Raw genomic sequence first — 24,864 nt, forward strand, 5'->3', positions numbered from 1 at the left:
AAAGAAGCAGAAATGAAATTGGCTTTTTCTGCCAGTCACACGAGCCTTTGTCACTTTAGTTAATCGACAGATGGTGCCACGCACACATTGTCTTCATGCTAATACGGCGTCACTGTTCGGGAAAGTGTGAACGGCCCTGAAAACTTCTGCCAGCCCGACTGCAGCATGCGAAGCAGCAGGCAACACTTCGCATTCTCATAGTGAAAATGGCATGACTTGAAAACACACACTGCTGTATGCTTGCAGGGCACGCCATGAACTGAGTGGCAGCCTAGGCCGAGTCAAGTTGGAGCCGGACGGGGCACTGCCCATGGACGTGACCTGACAGCCGCCCCCACGCTTTCCCGAGTCCCGCCGAGTTTCCTGTTGCCGGCTTGTGGCATTGAGCCCCTCACTGGTGACTGCCGAAGGCACTGCGTGGGTGCCACTGCTGCTGGTGTTGGCACAAGTCATGCTTCTCCTGCTGTGCAGCTGTTGGGAAAACCGGCACAGTTCTCCAGGGAGAAGAGACCCAGGCTGCTGCTGCTGGCTCCCCTGGGACGGACCGCACCTCCTCCCCTTTGGCTGGCCACCCAGAAAAACCTTCTTGTTCTGCTCAACTGATGCATGTTGTGACAGCTGTGACCACCTGTTTGTTACCTTTTGCCGTTGGTTGTCGGCACTGGGAAGAGAGGAAGAGCACTGGGAAGAAGGGGCGCTGGTCGTCAAGCGGCACTGCCGCTTCCCGTGTTGGCTTCATGTTCAACAGTTTTCCATTGCCTAGTTGCAGATCTGGTTTTGGTTTGCCTGCAAGTGTGGTTGGGTAGCTGCTGGTTAACAACCTGGCCAGTACGTTTATTTACAGTTTTTTTTCCCCTCTTTTGAATTGCTCCTGTTGTCCTGTGCCCAAGGAATGAAAGTGGGGCCGCTCAAACACCTAGGAATGCATTCTCAAATCTGATACCCTGGTCCTAACAGCTAGCATTGGTGCCTGCTGTTCTGGCCACTCTCAGTGCACTGTCGTAGCAGTTGCAGTTAAAAGCATTACATCCCTTTTCTTTTCCACTGCCAGCATGCAAGAATTTTTTTAGCTTTTCACAAGGGGGTAGTGCTGAAACACAAGTGTTATTTCAGGAACAGGAGGATCAAAGTAGGTTTTAATTGCTCCCCCTCTTCCTTTCTTTTTTCCCCCTCTTTTATGTAATGAAAAAACAAGAACAAGACAAATGGCTGTGGCGTTGGATGCAGGGCTCTGTGCAAGATGCTGTTTCTAGAGGCCGTGCTGGTAATGTTAGAGTGGCTGGTGCTGATGTTGTTCCCAGCCTTGTCGAGCTGTTGTTTAAGCCTGTAAAATGTAGAGAAGCTGTGCAAATGCTTTAGTTGAGTTTGGGGGCAAGAGAGGGAACTGGAAAAGTGGGAGACTGCACCGGGGAGAAGGAGAGCGAGTTCTGCAGCAAATTTTGACCATTTTGGGAACTGTTGTGCACTGGTGTAAGATGTTTCCTTTTTTTTTCTCTCCTGCCTTTTTGCGGTGCATAATTGCAACGGCCACATCCATGGCTTGGTTCTGTAGCTGTGATAATACCTCATAAACAGGGACTTCTGTGGGGGAAGGGTTCCTTTTTTTTCCCTTTTTTTTACTTGGGTTTTGGGAGGGGAAAAGAAGGGAGAAGAGACAGAAGTGAATGAGCTTATGAGCTCTTTCATCTCATTGTACAATGTGCTCTTGACAATGTGTGTGCGTGCATGCATGTGTATACACCCATTGTGTAACTAATGGCTGTTCTAGTTGGATTCATCTGTCGGTGTGAGTGAAGCTAACGTGCTGGTGTGCGTGTGTTTCATGTTTGCGCATGTGTGTTAGCTTGCAATTGGCAGAAATAGAAAAGGTGTGAAAAAGAAAAGGAGGGGCTAAAGTTTCTGATGCATGATTAGGATGCTTGAAATTAAGCGTGCGCTCCTGGTATAGGGCAAGGTACTGTGGCAGCAGAGCTTTGTTAAACTGTCAGACTTTGTGCTTTGAAACCAAGACTGGGCCATGGTGGTATCATCCTGTTTGTACTTTGCAAATGATTCGATATGGTATTGTTGTTCTTTCAACACAGCTGTGCACAGCAGGTTGTGGTACTTGGCACAAACTGTTTGCAGAGTCAGCACAAAGCAGCAATCTATTGTTTGTGTGCACCGCCCAAACAAGGGGGCAAAGTTGCACACCCAAGTCGCGTGAAAGTTCGTCGGGGGAAACCGTGTGTTCTTTTTCCCCCGCAGGTTTTGATGCGATGGCTTGTAAATTAGCAACCTCAGGGGTCTCTTTTTTTCTGGGCAGTTCTGAACTCTGCGCTCATAAACTGCCCTGGAAATTGTTCATTACTTCGTGTATTGGCTCAATGGCTGTACATTGAGGCGTGACATTCACGCACTTGCTTAAGCCCACTCTAACGGTAGGCACCTGCGTGTTCACAGATCACAAAGGAAAGCACCAGTGCGCGTCAGATGCGCAAAATGGTGTCTCGGTTATGTAAATTGGTAGCTGTGTGTGAATGTTTGTACAGTGGTGTGTGGTGCCAGTGGACAGCGTAAGAGCTATGGCATTTCGAAGTACAACACTGTCTCATTGAAGCGCGACATTGGTGGCTCTTTGGTATGAGTGTTTTCCTGTACATAGGTATTTCTTCCACCATAGAACTGGTGACTGCGAAGAGGGTTTTGTTGAACTCTTGGACTCTGTATTATAGTTTTGTATTTACGTTGAAGGATGAAAATTGAGGGAAAAAAACAGTTTCATTGTATCATTGTAAATAGCATGGTAGCCCTCATGGGATTAAAGATCTAACCACCTCGAAAAAAATTAGTTTCATTTATTTGTTTGAAAGTGGCATGCACACAGTGGACTGTCAGTACATTGTTGTGATGGTCAACATAACTCATATTTTTTGCGCATGCATATTTGCAACGGCTTTATCAGGCTTGGCCATTAACTTTGCAGTTCATCAGATAGAAATTTCGGTGCTTCATTTACTAACTTATGGACTAAGTGCTGTGTGGCATGCAGTGTGTGTGCAGTGTCTGTGAATGCATGTATCACAGCTACAACCTAAAATAGTCATCTCACAAAACAATGATGCAATGCTTGATGCCTCTGAGGCCATTGCTTTTTTTTTGTAAAAAAAAAAAATACTACTGCCTCCAACTACTAGTCTTACAGTGATGTATGTGTGTCTGGTTGTTCAGGACCCCTGCACTGCCTTGATCACAAGAACTTGAACAGCAATGTGCTTGCATACCACAGCATGGCGGTTCTTGTTCATTGCACATCGAAAACTTGACCCGTATGTCTTTTCCTGTCTTGGCATAAGCATAGTTGGTGCATGGTTGTCGAAACCCTGTAGGAAATGAAGACTTGTGTGAGTTTTTAACCTCTCCTGCATGGGGATGGTACAGGAACACAGATCATAAAAGTTGGTATCAATTTTTAAGTGTTTGCATGGAGGAAAGGATTAGCTTGAATTAGCTTGTACACAGTATACATGAAAAGCTTTGAGAAGGCCTATGTTTTGCTACAGAGACTGGTTCTGATATGTTTTGAAACGGGTGTTGTAGCTTTCCTGAATATCTGAGACACTAGCAGAGCCAGTCCAATTCTGCAGTAGTGCCTGCTTAAAGGATGGATGTCGGCTCCAATTTTGTGTCATTCTGAACATGGATGCTTTTGACAAGCAGGCACATCTGTTGTTGCATTTGGCACTGCTCTTTGCGTAGCAACTGCATTTAGTTCTAGAGGCTGCCTGCTAACGCCAACAACCAAAGCAGTTAGGCTCCGTATTTTTTTCTTATTAGTGGCTACCACAGCATTCCTTTAAAGAAAATCTGGGGAGTTGCCATGGAAGGGCCGTGCTTGCAAATCTGATAATGCAAGTGGTTGATGGTGAGAGATGTGTGGCCCTATGCCGTATTCGCAAGGTGCTGCTCCTATTCTTTTTTTCCACGTTTTTGAAACCTACAGCTTGGCTTGCATCTAATTTGGCGGCCTAGCACAGAGTATGATTCTCAAGTTGCCACTTTTGTTTTCAACTGCTATGTTTGCAGAGTGACTAAACTTGATCAGGCATATCTGCATTCAGCACTGCCGCAGAATTCTGATCCAATGGTATCAGAATTGTGCGCGCTTCACTCGTGGAATTGTCTCAGACGCTGTATGAATGATTTGAACACTTCCACGCGGTGTCTAAATTTATCCAGAAGCCCTCCACTATGGCGTCCTACATAGTCCATGTGCCAGTTCAGGACGTTAAACCCCACAACTTACGGTATCCAAGCCAGAAGCAGAACTTGATGCAAATTGACCGCTTTGATGTCTGATGAAATGCACATTGCCACTTCATCAGTGATCAAGTATCAGCTGAGCCACTGATTTTCAACACTATCAAACCTCATCAAGTAATGTTAGGATACACCGTCTGTGTTTGCACCCTTTAAAAAAAAAAAAAAAGCATTGGATTCTTTCACCTCTAACTTGAACAGCAAGAAAGCAGCAAAGCAGTGTCTTCACGAAACACACTCAAATCAGCTGCTAATTTTTTTCTGCTTTTAGTTGCGTACTCCATTTCAAATATCTGTGCTCTGGTTTGCTTCCACAAGCAAGTCTAGAACTGAGCGACTTCTTAGCACACTTTCACTGCAGGGGCCAAGGCATCACAGCTAACTGGTATCATGGCTATTTAATCCACTCTTTTCACACCAGCTGAACTATCCTGAACTGGTTGAACTAAAAATTGGAAGGGACTCTCAAGCTTCGCCTTAATGGGCTTCTGTTTTTTCGCTCACGGTCAACATCGCCGCCACCAGAATTTCTGCGACACGAGTCAACGCTACCGCGCTGAAAAGAGAAACGTTTGCATTTGTCCTCTGGATGAGCAGAGATGCAAACAGTGCAAAAACCAGCCTACAATCTTCAAGCTGAATAGATCAGTGAGAAAAAGCAACTTGAAAAGTAATAATTATGAAATGCAGTGTACTACTGTGCCCTACTATGACTCGCAAATAGGCATGTGCAAGTGGTGGTTTTTTGGTTTTAAACGAATACTTCAAATACTTCTGGCACACAAAGCGTTGAATGGCACAATAGGCATTTTCAGGATCGTATTTTTTCTAACACGTAAGGCCATTACATGGAAAAAAGGAATGCATCATAGCTGTGTCGACGTCCTGCAAAAATGGCTATCGGAAATCGGGGGAGTCAACCTACACTTGTAGAACGCGAGACCTATCTATGAGACCCAACTGCTGGTCTTGGATGCGACTACATTGAAGCGCAGCTATTTGAACACCTGCTGAGTGGCGCTGGGCACGCGGTCCGTACCTCCCAGGGGCTCCCACCTCCATGTGCCTCGTGCTAGGTTCCTCTCGTGCTCACGCCATCATGATAAATCGCGAATTTCACACGTAGAAGTGCGGCTGCAGCACCTGCAGTCAGCTCAGACTTGTTCTGTGGAGGTCAAAGGAACCGTGTGTCCTCCCATTAGAGCTTCAACATAGCACGATCTGCTTCCATGGGCAGCCACTGCACATGCGCAGATCGCCCTGAAGACGCTACAAGGTGCCAGACACCGGACGGCTGTTAGCACGCCTGCCCTGTCGGGACCAATCAGCGGCGCGCATTGTTAAATCTCTATTGCAGTGCATGCGCACTGTGGGTAGCACGGGCACAGATACCTGGCAAATACAGATCTGGGCGCCGTGGTGTCATCTTGGACGAGATATGCTGAACCGAAACCACACGAAGCAAGAGTTCCAGAAATGTTATTCACTCGAGACAAATACTTCGAGATTTTGAATACCAAACATTCACATCAAATTGAATATTGGATACACTTTACTATTCGAAATGATCGAATATTCCACAGGCCTACCCGCTGTTGCGGGTAGGCCTATTGTCAGACTGCAGCCTGACTGTGCTGAAAAGTTATTCATTTATGTGCCAGTGAAACAGTAGGATTCCCTACAGTGTCCCCACTCGTTTGATGCCACATATCACGTGCACAATCTAGGCCACATGATAAGATCCTTTCCAGGGCACCATTTGACAACAAGATTCTGAAGAGCTTGGAGGGGTGGAAAATTTCTTAGGCTGCAAAGAGCATACAAGTAGCCCTTCGAAGTTCTCAAAGAGCTACTGTAGGTTCTGTTATAGAGGAGCACCCATCAAGGAAAGGGAAGCCCGAGTGCCAGAAAGGCATAGGTTGCGGGGAGCTGTGGGCAAGCAGGAGTGCCAGCAGTTGTCTGGCACATTTATGTATGTGTAAGTGTATGCAATCTGCAGTGTGTATGCTGTTTGACTAGTGGGGTAAGTCTGAAGCATCTGAAAAGCACAAGAGCTGAAAGGATTTGTTGCTGGGCTGTTGTTACCAACACACTGTTAGTAGTAGTGCTCACTCATCCATCACACTCTGCTTCTACAACCTTTGTCCGTAAAGTTCCGAGACTGGGTCCATTTAAAAAAATGCGCTAAATTGAAAAAATTTGTGCAGCACCCCTTCGAAATAGTCTCCCTCGCAGTCTATACACAGCTTCCAACGCTTCTTGAGGTCTTGGAAACGGTTGGAAAACGCTTCTTTTGGCAGGGCTGTCAGCTCCTTTGTCGTGGCGTCTTGAATGGCCTCCACGCTCCCCATCCAGCGACCTTTTAGGGCTCTCTTCACACAAGGAAACAGGAAAAAATCGCATGGGGAGAGGTCGGGCGAGTATGGCGGATGGGGAAGTACAGTAATGCTGTGCGCGAGAAATTTTGTCACGCTGAGAGCAGTGTGCGGCCTTGCGCTATCTTGGAGAAGGCTCCATTGTCCAGATGCCCATAAGTGAGGGCAACGGCGTCACAGTGCATCACGCATGTGTTGGAGCACGCGGATATAAAACTCCCGATTGGGAGTCTGCCCTTTTGGGACGAACTCGTGGTGTATGACACCTCTGGCACCGAAAAAAACTATCAGCATTGTCTTTGTTTTGGTCTTCTGTCGCCACACCTTTCTCGACGCCGGAGAGCTTGTAGACCGCTATTCGGCGCTCTGCCCCTGACGATCACATAGAAAACGCCATGTTTCATGTTCAGCAATGATGCTGTCAACGAATGCAGCATCCTTCTCTGCCTCGGAGAGCAAATCAGCACTCACTGATGCCCACGTGTCCTTCTGGTCCTGTGTGAGGGAGTGCGGCACAAGTCTGGCATTCAGCGTTCGTTTCCCCAAGTTCTCACGCAAAATCTGGTGCCATGTTGTCTTACTGTTGTCGAGAGCATCTGATAGCATGCAGACTGTAGTGGTGCGGTCTTGCTGTACGATTTCGCTGATCCGAGCCACGTTGTTTTCATTCTGTGAGGTTGAATGGCGCCCCTGCCTTGTGTCGTCTTCCACAGACGTTCTCCCCAAAACGAACCTCTTGTGCCGCTCGAAAACTCGCGCCCGCGATAATGTCTCGTTGCCGTAAGCGTCACGGAGCTCATACATTTGTGTGGCTGTCTTGCCAAGCTTCACACAGAATTTTATGTTTACATGCTGTTCGAGGTGGACGTTCATCTCTCCACATTCACTCACAGTAGAATGTGCAAACGACTAGTAACAACGTATTTTTCTACATGTAGTGCCATCTAGCGGCTGCCACAGTAATTAACATAAATAGCTCAGGTTAGCCCGAAAAGATGGCGCTACACATACGCACCAACATTTGTTTTGGGGAATCATTTCTACAGAAGAAAATAAATCACTCTCGAAACTTTACGGACAAAGGTTGTAATCTGCTATAGTTCTTTTGAGGCACTGTCCTCCTTAAAAGCAAAGGTCTTGTGCTGTTCCAAGGTTATTTTAGATGTTGACCACACAAGTGTAGGCCTAAGGACAAGTAGTACCGACATGTAGTCTCTATCTCGGTAGTCCCTGTCTCCCTGCCTGAGGCAAAAAAAGATGAAAAAATATAATTTCAGGATGGGTAAATGTTATCGGCTGTCTTGTGTTATTCAAACCTATCCAGACAAGTAAAATATCTTCTCATGACATGTGCATTAAGCATCTCGGTTGCATCATTATGTTCTACTTATCCTTGCCCTCTTCTTTTGACAACGCTACCTCAGAGAATATATTTTCACCAAAAATAAGCCCAGCTGTTTACTGCACTGAACAAACGGACCATCCTTCCTGGATACTTGGAACTCAAAAGATGTCTAAAGGCTGAAAATCACAAAGCATAGAAAAATGGCGATCAGACTCCTGCCACCCAACTGACGCTCATACATGGCATTCCTCTCTAAAGAAACTGCCCTGTCGCAGTTCCACTTTCTTGACGTCCAATGAAACACCCGTCTGTTCGAGATGGTGACATGTACACTGTTGGCTTAATCACGTGACGAGATCCTACCAGTCGATGACAACTGCGTGCTGTGTATGTCAAAACTTGCACCAACTCTAAGCATGCCACAGTTTCTATGTTTTGATCAAACACTCAGCTTTGCTGGCGGCTTTAGTGTGTGGTGAAAACTTCCAAAAAACTTTTCACCGTGTCTTGGTGTAAAGAAGAGAAAATGACAGCTGCATTGCACCACCAGTGCCTCCTACAGATCTTTCAGTGCCCGGCAATGCCCTCAAAATGCCGTCACACCCCCACACTTGGCAGCCTCATTATTCAAAGCACTTCAACGGTGAGATGTTGGTTGCAACTGATGTCAATGTTTTCGGTGCTCGTGACCAGCACGTGCTTTCGTGGTAATGCACGGCCAAGGTGCGCTGAAATGTCTTGCTGCGTTCCTCTGTGCAGGTTGGATGAATGGAAGAGAACTGCAGAGCTTTACTTCTGCAAAGTGCCATCTGACATTGACTTGCAAAAAAATGGCTTGCCGTGATTTGACAAAGCGGTTGGACACCGAAAGATACACTGCGCTACACTAAGGTGTACAGTCAACACTCCAAAGATTTTATTGAAAAAAAAGATAAAGGCTGAGAAAAACTGCTGTGCCTTCCGCTTTCGATGACTACCCACAATACTTGCAGCCAAAGGTAATGCAAAAGCACAGCATGGTGAGCAAAAAGGAACATGTTCAAAAGATTCAATGATGCTTTCGCAGCATCGACGCCAAACTTGCTGCCGTCTCCAACAATTACCGTTGGCTGAAAAAAGGAATTTGCGAACGAAACATTGAAAGAATGAAACTCTTCTGAAACCACTCGCAACACTGGTGGATCATGGGCTCTAGCTCTCTGCGCATCAAAACTATTGAAAAACCATGACTATCACGACAAGATATGCAGACTAAGACTAATGAAGCTTACAGCTGTGATTATTGAGACCCCTTCTGGCAAGCCACGTGTTCAGCATCACCAACAGACAGGATGCATATTGGTACTTCGCCAAGAATCCACTCTAGTGGGAGCACCTAAAGCTCTGAATCTGAACGTAAATGATTTTATGCATTCACTTGTTTCAATCCCAATGAAAGCGTCGTGAGGCATGCTGTATGCCCATTTGGTACACCAGATCACACATCGCAGTGCAGCAGCGGCATCGCCAGGACTTTTTGTGCTGGGGCACACAGGCACATGCGTGCGCATAGCCCCTTTTAGTGGGCAGCAAGCCGATAAACCAATTTATGGTCTAGCTACTTTCCCTCGCACATTCCGGGCTCCATTTCTGCCTCATCATTGCATTGGCAACGTCCGAAAACACCAGGCATCCCATGCAAATACATGCAGACGATATATATGGGCAAGTGTGCGGTGAGCGACGGGAAGCTCGTTTTCAGTGCCGGCTCCCTGTGGTAGCGCCTCTTACTAGTGCCGACAGCAGATCTCTGCTGATTCCTCTTTTGTCGGGCACTGAAAGAGTATAGGAGGCACTGGCACCACCCACAAGGGCAATCACTGCAAAGCTTGCGAGGCTCTTGCGGTACATGTCTACCTAAACCACTGGTCGCCCATTCTGGAGAGCACCCCTATCCCATTCCCACAGTCATGACTGGCCTAGGCTGACCATTATAACCTGCATAAGAATTTTGGTCAGCAGGTGACCGAAGTTTTTTAAAGTAACCTCTCCCAGGGACACTGTCTTTGTGCAGAAGAAAACGTCCCCTTTAGAACTATCGCTGCAAAAACAAAACCTGGTTTAAACGCACCCTTCTCGTGTCGCAGGAGGGCACAATGCACCCTTTAGACCTGCTTCCCATTTCAAAGCTGTGGTAGAAGTAATCCCCAACTGAAAGTTATAACAAGTTATTGTTTCTCTTTATTATTTATGCATTTCTTCACACTGCCCTTCCACCAAGAATGCTGACAGGGAGAGCACAGAAAACCAAAAATACCACTTGCACAGTAAACTAGCGTACCAAGGTAAAGCTGCAATCTTTAACATAATGGCTGAAAGGGAGTTTGAAACCAGAAACACTGCGTGCACTCACCACAGAATTTTTTGACTGGCTCAAAAGTTTAATCACAACAGGAAGAAATGACTGAAGAAATTCATCACTTTAAGCAATGTTAAACTAAGTGCCACAGTTGTGGTACTCATCATTATGGTCAATCGCTCTCAACCTGAACAGATGGGTTTCTGCCATGACAGTATGACAAGAAATCCTTTTTGCAGCAAAGCCTTAGGGTTCCTGCCATGTACACTGCAGACCAGCATGGCAAGAAATCCTTTTTGCAGGAAAGCCTTTGGCCCTGCCTTTCGATCAGAACAGTTTAATTTTTCGTGACAAACTCCAAATATTCAGGCAGCATCACTTTCACAGTGGGTAGCTACGTGTTGAGCTGTTCCGCATGAGAAGAAGCTAAATTTTTTTTACAGCAGTAACTGCGGAGATGGTAACAAACGATGGTGAGTGTCATCAGAGTACCAATATGTGCAGTAACAAAAACTCAATGACATCACAACAATGTGGTCCTGTGATCATCTCTCTCCTGACCAATAAAAATTGGCCACTGCTTTCATCTGCTGGCTAGTAAGAATACACAATCCATGGTAATGTGACCTCGGTGCGCTGGCAAATTTTTTTTTTTTTTTGCTTGCTTGTTCGCTTGCACTGATGAGGAGTATAATTAACAGAACAGCACAAATATGACCTCGTTTTGGGTCACACCATGCATCCGTGATTTTGCTGGCACTGGGAAAAGGGAGGCCATTGTAGTTACCTTGTGTTACGATGAGCATGAGACTCTCAGTGGAGTTGCACTCAAAGAATATCTTCCTTCGTAAAACCCTTCATCAAACACAGCTGGACACACTTGCTTCCCTGCAAACATAGAGAATTTCACCTCAGCAATATAAATACTTCCTTTTTCACACATAGATAACTTCAAATACTGTCCCCAATGACACCTGAAGTCGACGAAATTGGGCAAAATATTTGCAATGGTAGTGGCCTCATAACAGATTTATGGGAAAGCTGACAACAGTACAGACAAATTTTCAAGGTCACTGAGGAGAAATAGAAACTGGCCTGTATCAATAAGATACCGAGTTTCTAATCACATAGAGACCACTTTCGCCAAATATGAAGGTATATAAAAGACCAGGAAACGAAATACACTTGTCACTATCACCAGCCAATTTTGTAAGTAAACTTCGTGCAGCCGCACCAATTTTGTGGTGCAGATGCCAGAGGCTGTGCTACACTGCTGTTCAGTTCAAAATGGCAGCCACCCGTCCTTTTTGTCACAAGTTGGAATCGACTGGTGGGAAGATATCTAAATCCAATTTTCTTGCCGATAAATGTGGAGCAATGTAAACATAGCCAGAAAGCTTGAGAATCAATTTTTATTGAGAACAATAATAAAATGGATCTGCTTTCAGGGTCCATTTAAAGGAACCAAACAGCTGGTTTTTGAGGGCCCCAATTTTTTTTCTGCACAATAAAACACCTGATGTCCAAATGCACAATCCCACAACAGCGATGCTGTAAATCGTTTCTAACAAGAATTTTTCTATCAGCAGACACACTAGGAATTTCTATGCAAGAAACTATGAGTGAGTGAGTGAATGCAACAGTAGCTGAGTGTTTTTAAAGTTGAGAAACTGAAAACAAGTGTGGCACCAGAAACAAGGAAGTAATACTGTCTTGAAAAATACAAATGTAGCCTTTGCACATTCTGTCGGGACAAGTGAATCACTTTTGTTGTGAATCACTTTTGTTCTGTGCTAGCACATGCATGCTTGTACAATCTTCAGTTGTACAAACCCCTTGCACAAAAGGCTACTCATGAAAGCAGTATCCTGTAAGGGTTACCACTGTTCCACCACCGATTCATCAGTGCAAAGGCAGCATAAATATTTAACAGCATGAAACTTCTCACATCAGATAATAGTAAAAGGAGTGCGTATGCCTAAAAAATTACGACAAGCACTTATAAAGAGACCTCGGAATGAAAACATAACAACAGCTTGGGTCATCAATAGCATATGGTCACGTGATGGGACACACCGATAATGCCATAGTTTCACTGCAGAACTTGGCTTCAAAGCATTTTATGCAATTTTCATGCCGAAACAAAATTACAATTCCTTACAGTACTGGTATTAACATGCCTGATTCAATCATTATGTGGCAAGACATTTTCACTTCCACATAACCTCATCACGTTTTCATTAGTTGTAAGTCCTTTTAACTAACATAGTTCAGCAAGGCACATGCATGACGACAACTTGCAAAATGCAGAGATGGTATACCTTCAGTTTTTCACTGTGGGAGTTTCAGTAATAGACGTGTTATACAACCACATACAGGATATGCAGCAAATATGAGCCAAGGGAGAAAAAAAAAGACTGTGCACGTAGCAAGAATTAAACGAACAGCTGGCAGTCACCTGAGCCATTACTTAAAATTATTTCTTATACCACTGATGATACTAAAAAGCTACATTAAAAGATACAAAAATATATTGATTTTCATTACAGAACCAAATGCTTCCTTTTGTAACAGAAATGTATTGGTATGAATGTTAACCATACCTTTGAGCTCCAGTGGGTCGTCAGAGTATGGGTGCTGTAGAATTTTCAGCACTTTTCGAGCTTCACTGTAGTCGCCTTTCTCTGCTGCATCAATAGCTCTCTGAGCAATGTGGTTCCTGAGAATGAACCTACAAAACAGGGTGGCAGCAGATATGTGGCAGTTTTCTCAAACTTGACACCAGTCAAGCTTAGTATCAACAGCCCCGTTTTAAGAGAACAATTTTGTGTGGGCAAACTGCATTGGCCTCCAGTTTTTCAGCAAAGGAAGGTCAAGATATGCATCGCGTACATAGGACCATCCCCTTAATGTTTTGCCATAATAGTTATCTCTTGCAGTGGACTCACTTACAGGAGGCCTGCTGAATCTGTGACAGCTGACACTTTGCTTTTAGAAGTTTGGAAATGTAGTTTGCACAATACTGTGAAGATTTAATACCTTTTTGCTAGCAAAAACAAAACTACTGACACTTGTATACCCAGAATCACACATAATACACCAGGCATTACAAGGCCAATTCCTTAACATGTCTGTAAACCCACCCACCTTTTCCACTCATAACAGATTCATCAGTTGCCTCTCAACACCGGCTGCCTATTTTTCTATATTCATGCAGCCCTGCATTACAGCATTCAATTCTATTCACACAACAGCTCACTTTATTTGTTTGTCGATACTGCAATACCGAAAAAGGGATTCTAGCTGGCTGGAAGAAACAAAAAGTGCACATGAAATCATTAGAAAGTATCATCCATTCATAAACATGGTCTCTCACTCCTATTCATGTGCTTACCAAAACAATTTTTGTCGGTCTGTTGATAACGATTCAGCGTGGTTCGGCCAAATGTGAATTAGGTGTACCAGCACTTCGGTTTTCACTTTGGTTTGATGCTTGGTTTTTAAGGTAAAGCAGGCTTCAGACAAAGATTGGCGAAACAGGACTTAAGCTCTGCCTTGAGGGTATAACACGATAGTATTAACGAGTTAGGTACGCTATAACTTTCGTTCTGGTGTTCGGATCCACTGTTCATGGATGGAAGTTGTTTGGAAATGATAATGCCCATATATGCGGAAATGGTCAATCTCTATACATTCACAGATCCCAGGGTGTCCTCATACCACAACTAGCGCTGTGGTTCAGCGGTTCAGCGATGCACCACTGCCCTGCGATGGCAGCGGCTGCCACCGGTGGGGCTAGTGAGACACAGGTTGTTCTTCCTGAACTACCTCAAGGTCACGGAGCGAGGCTTCGGACAAACAAACATCGGTGAAATTTGAGATTGTGGGATTTTAGTTTTAAATTGTGTATTAGTGCTAGCGCACTAAGAAACAAATTCAAACCCATTTAACAGGAGTTCAAACTCATTTCATAGCCAAGGTTCATACAGTAGAACCCTGCTATAGTAAACTCGGTTATAGTAAAAACTCTGATATACCGTAAAGTGAAGCCGCGGTCACATTTCACCCTCCATAGACGACTGTATAACATTTTTTTTTGTTATACTAAAGAGCGCCTGACCGCGGCGATGTACTTCCCGCGGAATGATGACAAGGCGGCACGCGCGAAGTCCAGGCCCGCAAAACAAATAAATACCGAATGCGCTCTTTTAGGAGGCTTCGCCACTAAGCTCGAGAGCCGCGAGGAGAAGCCAACTTTTTGAAGACCTTGATTTTTGAAGACCTTGAGGTTATAAGGCAAAGCGCGGCGCGCACGGAAAAAAAATAAAGCTTACCATGAAAGAAATAAGGCGACACGGGTCGCTAATAAAGGAAAGCTAGTAAAAATGCGGTGAGGTGTGCAAAAGGGATGAACGCACGGCAGCATAAAGCACTGGGATTAAGCAGTGGCAAGAAACAGAGGTGCGGTGGAACTGTGCGGTTTTGTCGCGCTTCACTTTGTAGCGCGTTTTCTTAACTGCTGCCTCTTAAATGAAACTGCAAGAAGCCGTGATCAAGAACGGTTTGGTTTTCACATGGAATCAAATTCGCTTTATTTTTGTAGCCATGTTGTATTCGTGTATATGCGGTACTTCCACAACACGTAAATGATGTCGAAAACGTGATAACATGTGATAACTGATAAGTGTGTTTGTTTTATAAACTTGTAGTCCTTAGTGCTTGTAAGCAGCCAGAGAGCATAGTCAGAGCCATGCCATCACCAACAACTGATATAGTGAAGACCCTGATATAGTAAAGATTTTTGTTGGTCCGAGCTACTTTACTATAGCGGGGTTCTACTGTAGGAGATATGTGCAGTTCCACTTGGTCGTGCTGATCTTTGCTACACAGGAGGCAGCTACATTTGACAAGAGAGTCTGCTGTGTTGCCACCGCAGTTACTGCATCCCCGAGGACATACAAGAACATTTTGCTACTTGTCATAGGTACCTTGGATTGTGGCTGTTCATTAGACGAACCCTCTCATTTTGCAGAGCCTGCAAGTCTTCCACACCTTCTACATCTGTCTTCAACCTTTTGCAGTATCCTTCTATCCAGTCTGTCCATACCCTCCTGTTTCTCGCTTCCAAATCTTCTGCACTCATTTCCTGAAAGGAAAAGTAGTCATGCAAGGCAAGAAGTCGAAAGAAATGACAAGTGAAAGTTCAAGAAACGAGAAACAGTAACCACCTAGAAAGGCTATGAGATGGAAGTATCAGTGCCTACAAATCTTAGCCAAGGGCTGGCTACAAATTCACCGTCACAACACCGAGCTCTTGGCTACAATTTCACTGTCACAGAACAGAAACCTTTTTTCTTCCACTTTTTTATTTGTTTGTTGATATGCGAGTACAAGTGGTATTAAATAGAGAAGAAACATAAATATCAGTACCTACAAAACTTACCTGCATGATAAGGGTAGGCCACAAGTTTACTGTGACAGCACTTCATGACTATGACTCCAATGTACGCTGCAGCACAGAAACCTTATTTTTATATCTGTCTAATTTGTTGTAACTGTGTGAGCACATAACTTAAATGGCGGACATGCTAATCACCTTAAGTTCCTTGGCCTTCTCCATCTGGGCCATGATTCTCTCTTTGGCAAGAACACCCTTGCCAAGTTGTTCCAGCAACTCTGGGTTGTTCCTGGAGAGTATGAGGAACAGCTGGAAGTCTCTGGAAGAAAAAGAAAATGGGAAGGCTTTTCATTCTGCAGCAGGCATCTGATTTGTGGCACAAGAAAGCAAGGCAGGGATGGCACGTGTGAGCACCAACTTCCAGCTTTCTCAACTGCAACCTGTGGGCACATACACAAATACAAAAATGATAAATACAGGATCAAATCAAAAGAAAAGAGTTTCACACTGAGATAAAAATAAAAAGTTAAAGATAGAGCAACACACAAGGTGAATATCTGGATATATAGTAGACTCCCGTTAAGACGAACCATCAGATAAGACGAACAGTATAAAAGCATTTGGGTGCTTTCCTATAGAATCAATGTAAAAAAAAAAATTATGGAGGGCACTTAAGTGTTTTGAAGAAGAAAGCATTAATTTTTCAATTTATATTTTCTTCCTTTCTTTTTAATGACATACCTATACTGATTAGCATACAGTCGTATGCCAACACATACACTAGGTTCACCTTTTGCCAAGAACCTGAGCGGTTTTGTGGCCTATGGGTTGCGTGCGTGCCTCGCATTGTGAAGGTACTTCATTCAATTCCCCAGACTTTTGGAAGAAACTTTTCTTATTTGATGATGACATCATTGGGAATTTTGTGGACCACTTTTCCTGGACACCGACGACAATGCAGGGTTTCATTGCTAATGGGCCATATAAGGCTTTCGCCTAAAAAAAAAAATCTGATAAAGACAAATCGTTTTGCGTGTCCTTTAGTAGCTGTCGTCAACTCTGCAGAATGGTACTCGTGAAGCGACCATATGGCAATCTTGAGGCCGCATGGTCGTTCATGGCCAACTGTGCTTGATATATGAAGTGAGAATTGCTTATGTTTGTCAAAAATAATAGGTACACCATTCGATACAGCCAATAATTCGTAACGGAAAAATTTTATTAAACAAATACATAAACACATTTTTGAGTGCAAGCAAACACATTACACACAAGCAAGAAATACACTCTATGATGGTGTGCAATGGGAAACTTACTTGGAGCTGGTCTGAGCATGAAGGTGTGCAGTGAGTTGACTGTGGGTGCTGCAGCATGACATAAGCTCAGACAGAAGGCTCTGTTTGCTAGCCTCATGCTCAGGGTGTCCCGGGACTGCGAGCGTGCTCAGGCACCTAAAGGACCTCGTGAAATCTGCTCCCGTCTCCTCCATGGCATCATAGAAGGATGTGACCAGGTTTCTGGAAGCGTTTACACAGCATCTCAGTCAGCACGCATTCACTCCTTAAAGGAACACTGAGGACAACTTCATAGAAATTTTGTTATTTGTAAAAATTGTTTTTTTTACTATGTTAATGCCTATTTGGTACCAAATGAAGTGTTTATTCATCATCATCATCAATTGACTACTATACCCATAAAGGCACAAAGGGCATCACATAAAGGGAATATAAAACAGAACATGGGTGCAAAATGTGACACAAAGTAGTTTTAGTGCAGCAATATAACAAACAAGGCAACAAAAACAACAACCAGAAACACTTAAGATCAGTGACCGCAGACAATATAGTGGTGACAACAGAACGAATAAATTGCAAAAAATGGCAATTAAAACAAACGTTGCTGAACGCAGAGTGAAATTTTTTTTCTGTATCAGTTATGGTTACAACTAAGCCAGGGGGTTCGCTCCATGATCGAATGACTACAAGTAACGATAAGGAAGAAAATGAAGCTATTTGCATGAGTAGAACAGAAACTTTGGAAGAATTAATGGTACTAGTAAAAAGGTACAAGGTAATAAAAAAGTGCAGAACTTTTGGTGTGGTATATAAAATATTTTGTGAAAAAGTACTACACTTTCAACATTACGTCTATCAGCCAGCTCACAAAGAGATAAGTTTAACTTGGTGTCGGACGCACTAAATGTTTGGTTGTAATTGGACAGTATACTTCGGAGTGTTTTGTTTTGCAGGGAACCGAAGCAGTTAGTCAGAATTTGAGGACGACAGTTCAAAATTAAGGAGGCATTCTTTTATTTAGACCTAATGAGGGCTTTGTAGGAAACGAGTTTAGCGATGGTGCTACAAGAACACAAAGAATGACGGAGGAGACCAAAAGTACGGCTAGCTGATGATAATACACAGTCATTAAGGGCATCCCAAGATGAAGTGGAAGCTAAATGCACCATCAAGTATGAGACACTGCCACCAGACCCCTCCGATGGGAGTATAGTTGTGTACTACAGGCATTCTGTGAATTGAAAAGATAATGTGCATGCTCTTAGAAGTATTAATATTCATCACCCATCAACACCACAAAGATAACTTATCAAAGTGATCTTAAATAGCCTTGCATTCTAATGAATTTTTCATTCTCATATTGAATGCAACTGTCCACAAAAAGACATACTGTTAAAGAAAACCAGAGTTTAAGTCATTAATGGAAACAAGGAATAGTAAGGGACCCCAGTATGCCTCCCTGAGGAACGCCTGAGCGAACTAGAACGTTGAAGGATTTGCAGTTATTCATTTCTAAGCACTGATATCTAATGGATTTAATTAATTTAAAAATCGTGCATTTTTTGCCCCGCTACTCAACTCAATTTCGTGACTGCAAAACCAGACACAGCTCAACAATCACCACTTGCAAATTTAATTGCAGTGTTCACAAAAATCTGTCACGACATCAGTGCAATTTGCTTGCGAAAATGCTTAAATGACAGCGATACCTGTATTTTGCTTTTTTGGTCTTTTCTAGCTTAAAAGCTTCATATTCAATAAAAGATTAAATTTTTGTAAACTAGTGATACAAACCAACTTCAATTTTTCCTCAGCAACCGTTGGACTGAAGAGAAGCTGTGCTAAACATGAAGAACGATGAACGCACTTAGGTGCTCCAATATGAAAAGCATATGTGGACAGCAGAAAACCTCCTAGAGTTGAAACCCGAAGTTGAAGCCCCACAAGGGGTCTGATGCGGTATCTGAAAGTGACGAAACTTACTTGTCTTCTGCAAGTTCTCTCTTGACAAGGCCAAGCTTCTTTCTCATCTCACCCAGGAAGCACACTTCATATTCTGATGCATATAATTCCAAACCGGGCAGAGTCTTCGAAAGTGAGACAGCAGACTGGATGGCTTCCGCAAATTTTCTCAGGTTCCATAAGCATATCTCTGGCTGCTTGATATAGGTATACCGACCACCATCATCTATGAAGGAAAATCTGAAGTAAAATTTCTCTAACTGATATGCACCAAAAGTGGATGATACTAATGAGCAACACTACCTGACGTGTTGCAGATGTGATCGGGGTTGAACCGATCCATGAACCCAAATGGACCATAGTCAATAGTGAGACCAACTATGCTCATGTTGTCCGTATTTAGAACCCTAAAGAAAGGAACGCATATTAATTGGTTCATTTAATGGGATAAATCGGAGCTAAGAAAATGATAACTTACCCATGGCAAAACCCTACACACTGCCACTTGGCCACGAGGTGTGCTGTTTTCTTGACGACATCATTGAAGAATTGCACATACATTTGCTCCTGGTCGCTGCTACAGCTATGATAAATCTGTGGCAAAAAAAAAAGGTTGTGGGCACTCAAAATGCCAATGCAAAAATGATTTCTTCTGCTGCTGAATGCTGCACACATACATGAGAAAACATTACCTACCTCTGGGAAAAAAGTCTCAATGGTGTAATTGAGAAGCTGAAGCAAGATTTCCTTACGACCAACACTAGGCCCTACTCTTCCGGTGAAGTTGTCCAAGGTCTTAAAGATCTCAAAGGACCCAAACCTAGTGAAAGTGAAATACCTTTAGCAACTTTATCACTTATCTAAAGTAGGTTTTATTAAAAGTTCTGGGACGCTCAAACAAGTTCAGCAACACATGACTAACATTCTGCGAACATAACATACTACTTGTTAAAAAAAAAAAAGCTGTTGACCCACTTAGGCCCTTTTGTACTAGTAAACAGCTATGTGAACAAGCAGATCCCATAATTTGCATGCATGTTCAGCTTGGACTAAACAAATGCATTGCCACTGGGGCATGATGCAGGTTCTTCCATTAGAAGCACCTATTCCAAAATGACAAAGAGAAATATTAGCAATCTGGTTGCTCAGATTAGGTCATGGATGAGGTTCACAGCTAGCATATAAACATTATTTTGGTAATGAAATGTACCAGGATGCTTATTGTCTGCGACTTCCAACGCTATTCTTCCAGTAGCCACATGTCCCGAGTCTACATTTAGGATAGTGTCTAGTCTATGGGCAATAGCAACTTAATACAATATGCTCATGGGCAAAAAGCTTGACAGACACTGATTCGAGAACTGCTGGTACCCAGTGAACTGTGGCTTGTACTAAACAGACCAATTTCATCAAAAATTAGCTTTAGATCATTATTACAGTAGCAAAAGAGAGATACACAAATGATAAGTAATTTGGATTTTTATACTCACACGAAATCGAACCCTTAGAGCACTCCATCAGGAACATATAAATCACTTGCGTTTCAATGATATTTTTCATGCCAGAAAAACTTCCTACAACCCAAGGCAACACCTAATTTCAAGAACTACTGACTTGTACAAACTATGGCACAGTCCCTAGCTGACCAAAAAACCCCACTAGAAGATAACATCCACTATACACAGTGTTGTGCATTTTTATCGTGAAGACTTTCAAAAATTTCCCCGCCTCAACCGCTGGCTCGTTTGCGGAGAAACTGCCCACAGAGCTTGCGTATTATGGTAACTTTTGTGCCGTAGCAAGTTTGACAACAGTACTTAGTTGAGCCGTGCATGATGAAACAGCATAATTGCCTGTGTCGAGATCGGCAAACCGAAACCCGCAAACACCGTTTTTTCGCTGAAGGGCGGCAGTGGCGTTATCTGTTTTATGCAGTGGAAAGCGTCACAACAAGGCGCTGGGGCGAGCGTTGATAGCAGCGTGGGCCCTTTGATTGCACAGTTACGGCCGTTTCGTCTGCTTCAACTGAAGCGCTTCCAACATTTTCAGCGAACTGAGTGGAAACAAATGTCAGAACAACTGATTTAACGAGGCTTTACCTTTCAAAGAATATTGTTTAATCTGTTTTTCTGCCGAGTGACTATATCCAATTCAGCTCATATCGTCTGCTTTCGTTACTCTCCGAAAGCATCGGAGGGTGACAGCAGAAAACAGAAGGCGCCACTGCCGACCTTCAGCGAAAAAACGGCGTTCACAGGTTTCAGTTTGCCGATCTCAACGCAGACGGTTACGTTTTCGCATCAATCATGCACGGCTCAACTAAGTAAGTACCGTTGTAAAACTTGCTACGATACAAAAGTTACCATAATACGCAAGCTCTGTGTGCAGTTTCACCTCAAACGAGCTAGCAGTTGTGGCGGGAAAATTTTGGAAAGTCCTCACGATAAAAATGCACAATACTGTATATTAGAGAATGTAGTAGTGTATGTCCATTACATCTTCAAAAATGGTGTATGAAGGTATATGCCCCAACTTCTCAGGATAAGGTAAGAAGTCATGTTTTCGGCCTCGGGTTTCGTAACTCTTATTTTTTTCACACAGCTTCTGATCCATAATAACAATATTAATTATCTTACATGCATTTTAAACTTGCCATTTTTGTGTTATGGTTTTGAGTTTATACCAAATTACAATTTTTGTATATGTCATTTCTCAGTTGTATATTTTGATAACCCATCACTGTGCAGTGATGCTTCCAGTGCTACCCTCTTCAACTAAGCTACACTTTCAGACGTGCATTTACATCACGCTGTACACTTTGCTACTGCTGCCTGTAGAGTATGAATCATTGCTTATTGTTTGATAAGCAGTGACTTTGCTAGTCCTTTGATAAGTACCACAAGCAGTGAATGATCTGAAAGTGGTGACAGGCAACTTTCCTCCTTGAACACTTCTGCCAACACGAAGACATTAGAGAAATTTAGCAGGAGAAAGTTCCAGCAGAGATGTTGAGCTATCATGCATGAGATGTTTTGCAGCTTCTGTATAGTTGAAGGGCACCTCTAACGTCACAGGAAAGTGTTGAGTAATACTCATTTCAGGACTCTGCTTTGCACTCAAATTACATAGCATGGTCAAACCATTTTTACTCAGCAAGGCTGGGATGAAGACTGGGATGCAACTGGGATCAATGATTGCATTACCAGAGCAAGTAAAATACATGCAAATAAATTAATGAAGCAGTCCAACCTTATGAATGTTGGGGCAATTCGCAGAATGACTGAACACTTCTCATCTTTGGGATGTCCATCATAGAACATATCACGTGACACAGTTGTAGAGGATGTGACACATGTTCCTGCTCTTGTAGTAGGAATACCAAGGTAGTGCATGGCCTAGAACAAAGAAAAAATTAGCAGGAGAGTAAACTTGCAACCGCTGATGTGAAAACGGATCCCAGTTCTATGTATACCAGACTGGATCAGTTTAACTTCATTGTCATGTAGCTCCTGCGTGTCATACCAAACAAACTTTCTGATCTTGTTTTTCTAGTGTTCTCACAGCCATCTTATGCAGTGCTCTAGCAATTGTCAGTGTGGTCACGCAGCAGAGATAAGAATGACCTAAGTGACCAAGCTTGACTTTAAACAAGATGCCTAGAGCTTTCTTTCCAAATCACAAGATCCACACAAAGTTAAGATACAAAAAAAAGTGTCTACCAAAGTCAATAACTGTGACTTGCCTCACTACACAAAAATTCTCGAAGTGATGACCGCAGAACCTTCCGTCCATCTGCAGACCTAGAGTATGGCGTCAACCCAGCACCCTTCAGTTGAATTTCCCAGCGTTCACCCTTGCGGTTGATAACCTCTCCCAGGTACCTTTATGACAAAAGGAAAAATTTTTTTTGCATAGAAACAATTTCGATAAAATAAGAACACCTAACAGATTCACCTGCTTCTCAGCACACTTTAACTGCACAGACTTTCTTCAGTTCTCTCGGGCATACCGGGTACTGTTCCGATTTTCAAGGCCGTCGTGCTTGAGTAACAGATAGGATGCAGCACTGCCATGCACATATCCATAAGTGATGTCTTGCATGAATACTTTAGCGTTAGCTCTCTTTTTTCTTTACATCCAGTGTTTCCTTGCTCACAATGCAGGGCAACCAACCAGAACAGTCCTCTGGCTCCAGAATGTTCCCGCATTCTTTACAGCTCTCTCCCATGCAAATGTATTCAGTAAATGCCCACCGATTTGCATGCATTCATGCAACAAAAGAAACTCTATCAGCCGATACATCATTCATTTCGGCCAAGTAAATAATAAATGGCTTTTAGGCTCAACTGCAGAAGCAATCACCAGCATTGCAGAGTCGCATTCTGTGCGAAAATTAAATGTCAGTTATACCTGTGCCAGGAAAAGCTAAACCTTTTAAGCTTAAGATATGATTCTACAATATTTCTTGCGCGCGCTGCACAGCACGTGGAAGAATAGCATGATGTAAAAGGCGGAATGACTTTGTTTGTTGTGTTTTGCGGCACATGAGCAACTCAGGCTATCATGCGCCAAGCACAAGGAAAGACATTGAAATGCGACACATTTGCTGCGCACACAAAAAGAAACACGTTTTCAGGTCTGCTATGCAAGCTAGAAGTTTCTACTGGCACAGTTTCAAACACGGGAGCTAAACGCATGGACTTTGGCATTGAAACGCACGCAACAGCTGTCGGCAAAGAAAAATCAATGAACGCCAACACACATTGCTGCACCGTCGCCAAGCTGCCCAGCGAAGTAGCCGAACTGATGGCCACAGTAGCAGTGTGCAGCAGTTTCCGAGCCTGGCAGGAGCTTGTTGCCCGAGAAATACTCTGCTGCGTCCTGCCTTCCAAGCTCAGAGGGCGGAAGGTCCAGCAGCATCATCGCATCCTCGGAGAACACCACCAGTTCTGGGGATTCGAGCGGAGTCGGCGAGACGCGGGAGAACACGGCACCGCTCACAGTGCGCACGTAATTGCGCTGCTCCTTGTCTATGGGCAGCGTCCTCAGAGCCAAGTTGTCGAACTTAAGCGTTTCGAATGTGGGCATTGTTGAGCACAGAGCGAAGGCTATCTGCGATGAAGAACGTATCAACGACGTAACGGCACCTGCGCGAATTCGCGCTACTCCAATCATAAATCCGAAAGTGCACAGTGCACATGCCACATCTTTGTAACGACGCAATCAGCACGCACGGTGATGTGCACGTGTCTAAAGGTCACAGCTGCTTAGTTTTGCCTGAAGCGCTACCAGGCGCCTTATTATGAAGTGAATGAATCGTAGATGAACACAAGGCCACAGTGCACAAAAGACTTGCGATCAGGAAGTGGTGATAAGTGCAGTCCAAGCAAGCGCCGTCTTCCAACGATGCACGCAGTGTTCGAACAACAAAAACTTGGCGATACTGATAGAATAATGTTTTTGGTGCAGCGCGCTACCTAAACGCAACCAGCCGGTAAACTGTCAAGCCAAATTTCATCAGAAAACATGGAGACAATTCAATTCGCGATATGGAAACAAGAACCGCTCCCAGCGGCAAGCGCGTCGCAGGTGTCGCAGCTTCCACTCAAAGCTTAAAACCTATACTAATCATGCAAGTTACGCAAAAATTATTTATTAATAAATTTTTAATTCATAAGAGCAAATTAAAAGAGAAATTTATTTTGTTTACATTATATTTTACATGTTATAGAGATTAACGCTTCTCACTAGCGCCGCTGACGCTATTAGTATTGCGAAAAACCAACGCATCACATATTCTATTCACTTCATGGGCGGTCCCATGCACCAACATTGGAAAGGTTGTGCATGTA

At 43.6% G+C, this 24,864-nt stretch overlaps 2 protein-coding genes across 3 annotated transcripts in view; one reads left to right on the forward strand and one right to left on the reverse strand.

The window, feature by feature from the left end:
- E(Pc) (Enhancer of Polycomb) overlaps positions 1 to 2,827 on the forward strand; it is a 70,444-nt gene extending 67,617 nt beyond the window's left edge. The window contains exon 15 of the mRNA XM_077627459.1: positions 247 to 2,827. Within this exon, the coding sequence (XP_077483585.1) occupies positions 247 to 325 (79 nt within the window). The 3' untranslated portion in view covers positions 326 to 2,827. The remainder of the gene's footprint in view (positions 1 to 246) is intronic.
- LOC144093764 (protein adenylyltransferase SelO, mitochondrial-like) lies at positions 2,818 to 24,828 on the reverse strand. 2 transcript variants are annotated; one of them, XM_077627460.1, is made up of 13 exons: positions 23,775 to 24,828; positions 22,755 to 22,893; positions 22,262 to 22,407; positions 19,709 to 19,832; positions 19,491 to 19,606; positions 19,316 to 19,419; positions 19,034 to 19,238; positions 17,072 to 17,272; positions 15,954 to 16,074; positions 15,346 to 15,503; positions 12,961 to 13,088; positions 11,145 to 11,245; positions 2,818 to 3,362 (listed from the first exon to the last, which is right to left on the reverse strand). In XM_077627460.1, exons 1-12 carry the CDS (start codon positions 24,185 to 24,187, stop codon positions 11,151 to 11,153), a joined length of 1,950 nt encoding a protein of 649 aa, XP_077483586.1. In that variant the 5' UTR covers positions 24,188 to 24,828; the 3' UTR covers positions 2,818 to 3,362; positions 11,145 to 11,150. The 2 variants fall into 2 exon arrangements, with proteins under 2 accessions (XP_077483586.1, XP_077483587.1); XM_077627461.1 differs by lacking the exon at positions 2,818 to 3,362 and adding an exon at positions 8,910 to 9,128 and having other exon boundaries at positions 23,775 to 24,619.
- Positions 24,829 to 24,864: the final 36 nt, after the last annotated feature.

Source organism: Amblyomma americanum, chromosome 6 (genome assembly GCF_052857255.1).
Source record: "Amblyomma americanum isolate KBUSLIRL-KWMA chromosome 6, ASM5285725v1, whole genome shotgun sequence".
NCBI classification, from domain to species: Eukaryota; Metazoa; Arthropoda; class Arachnida; order Ixodida; family Ixodidae; genus Amblyomma; species Amblyomma americanum.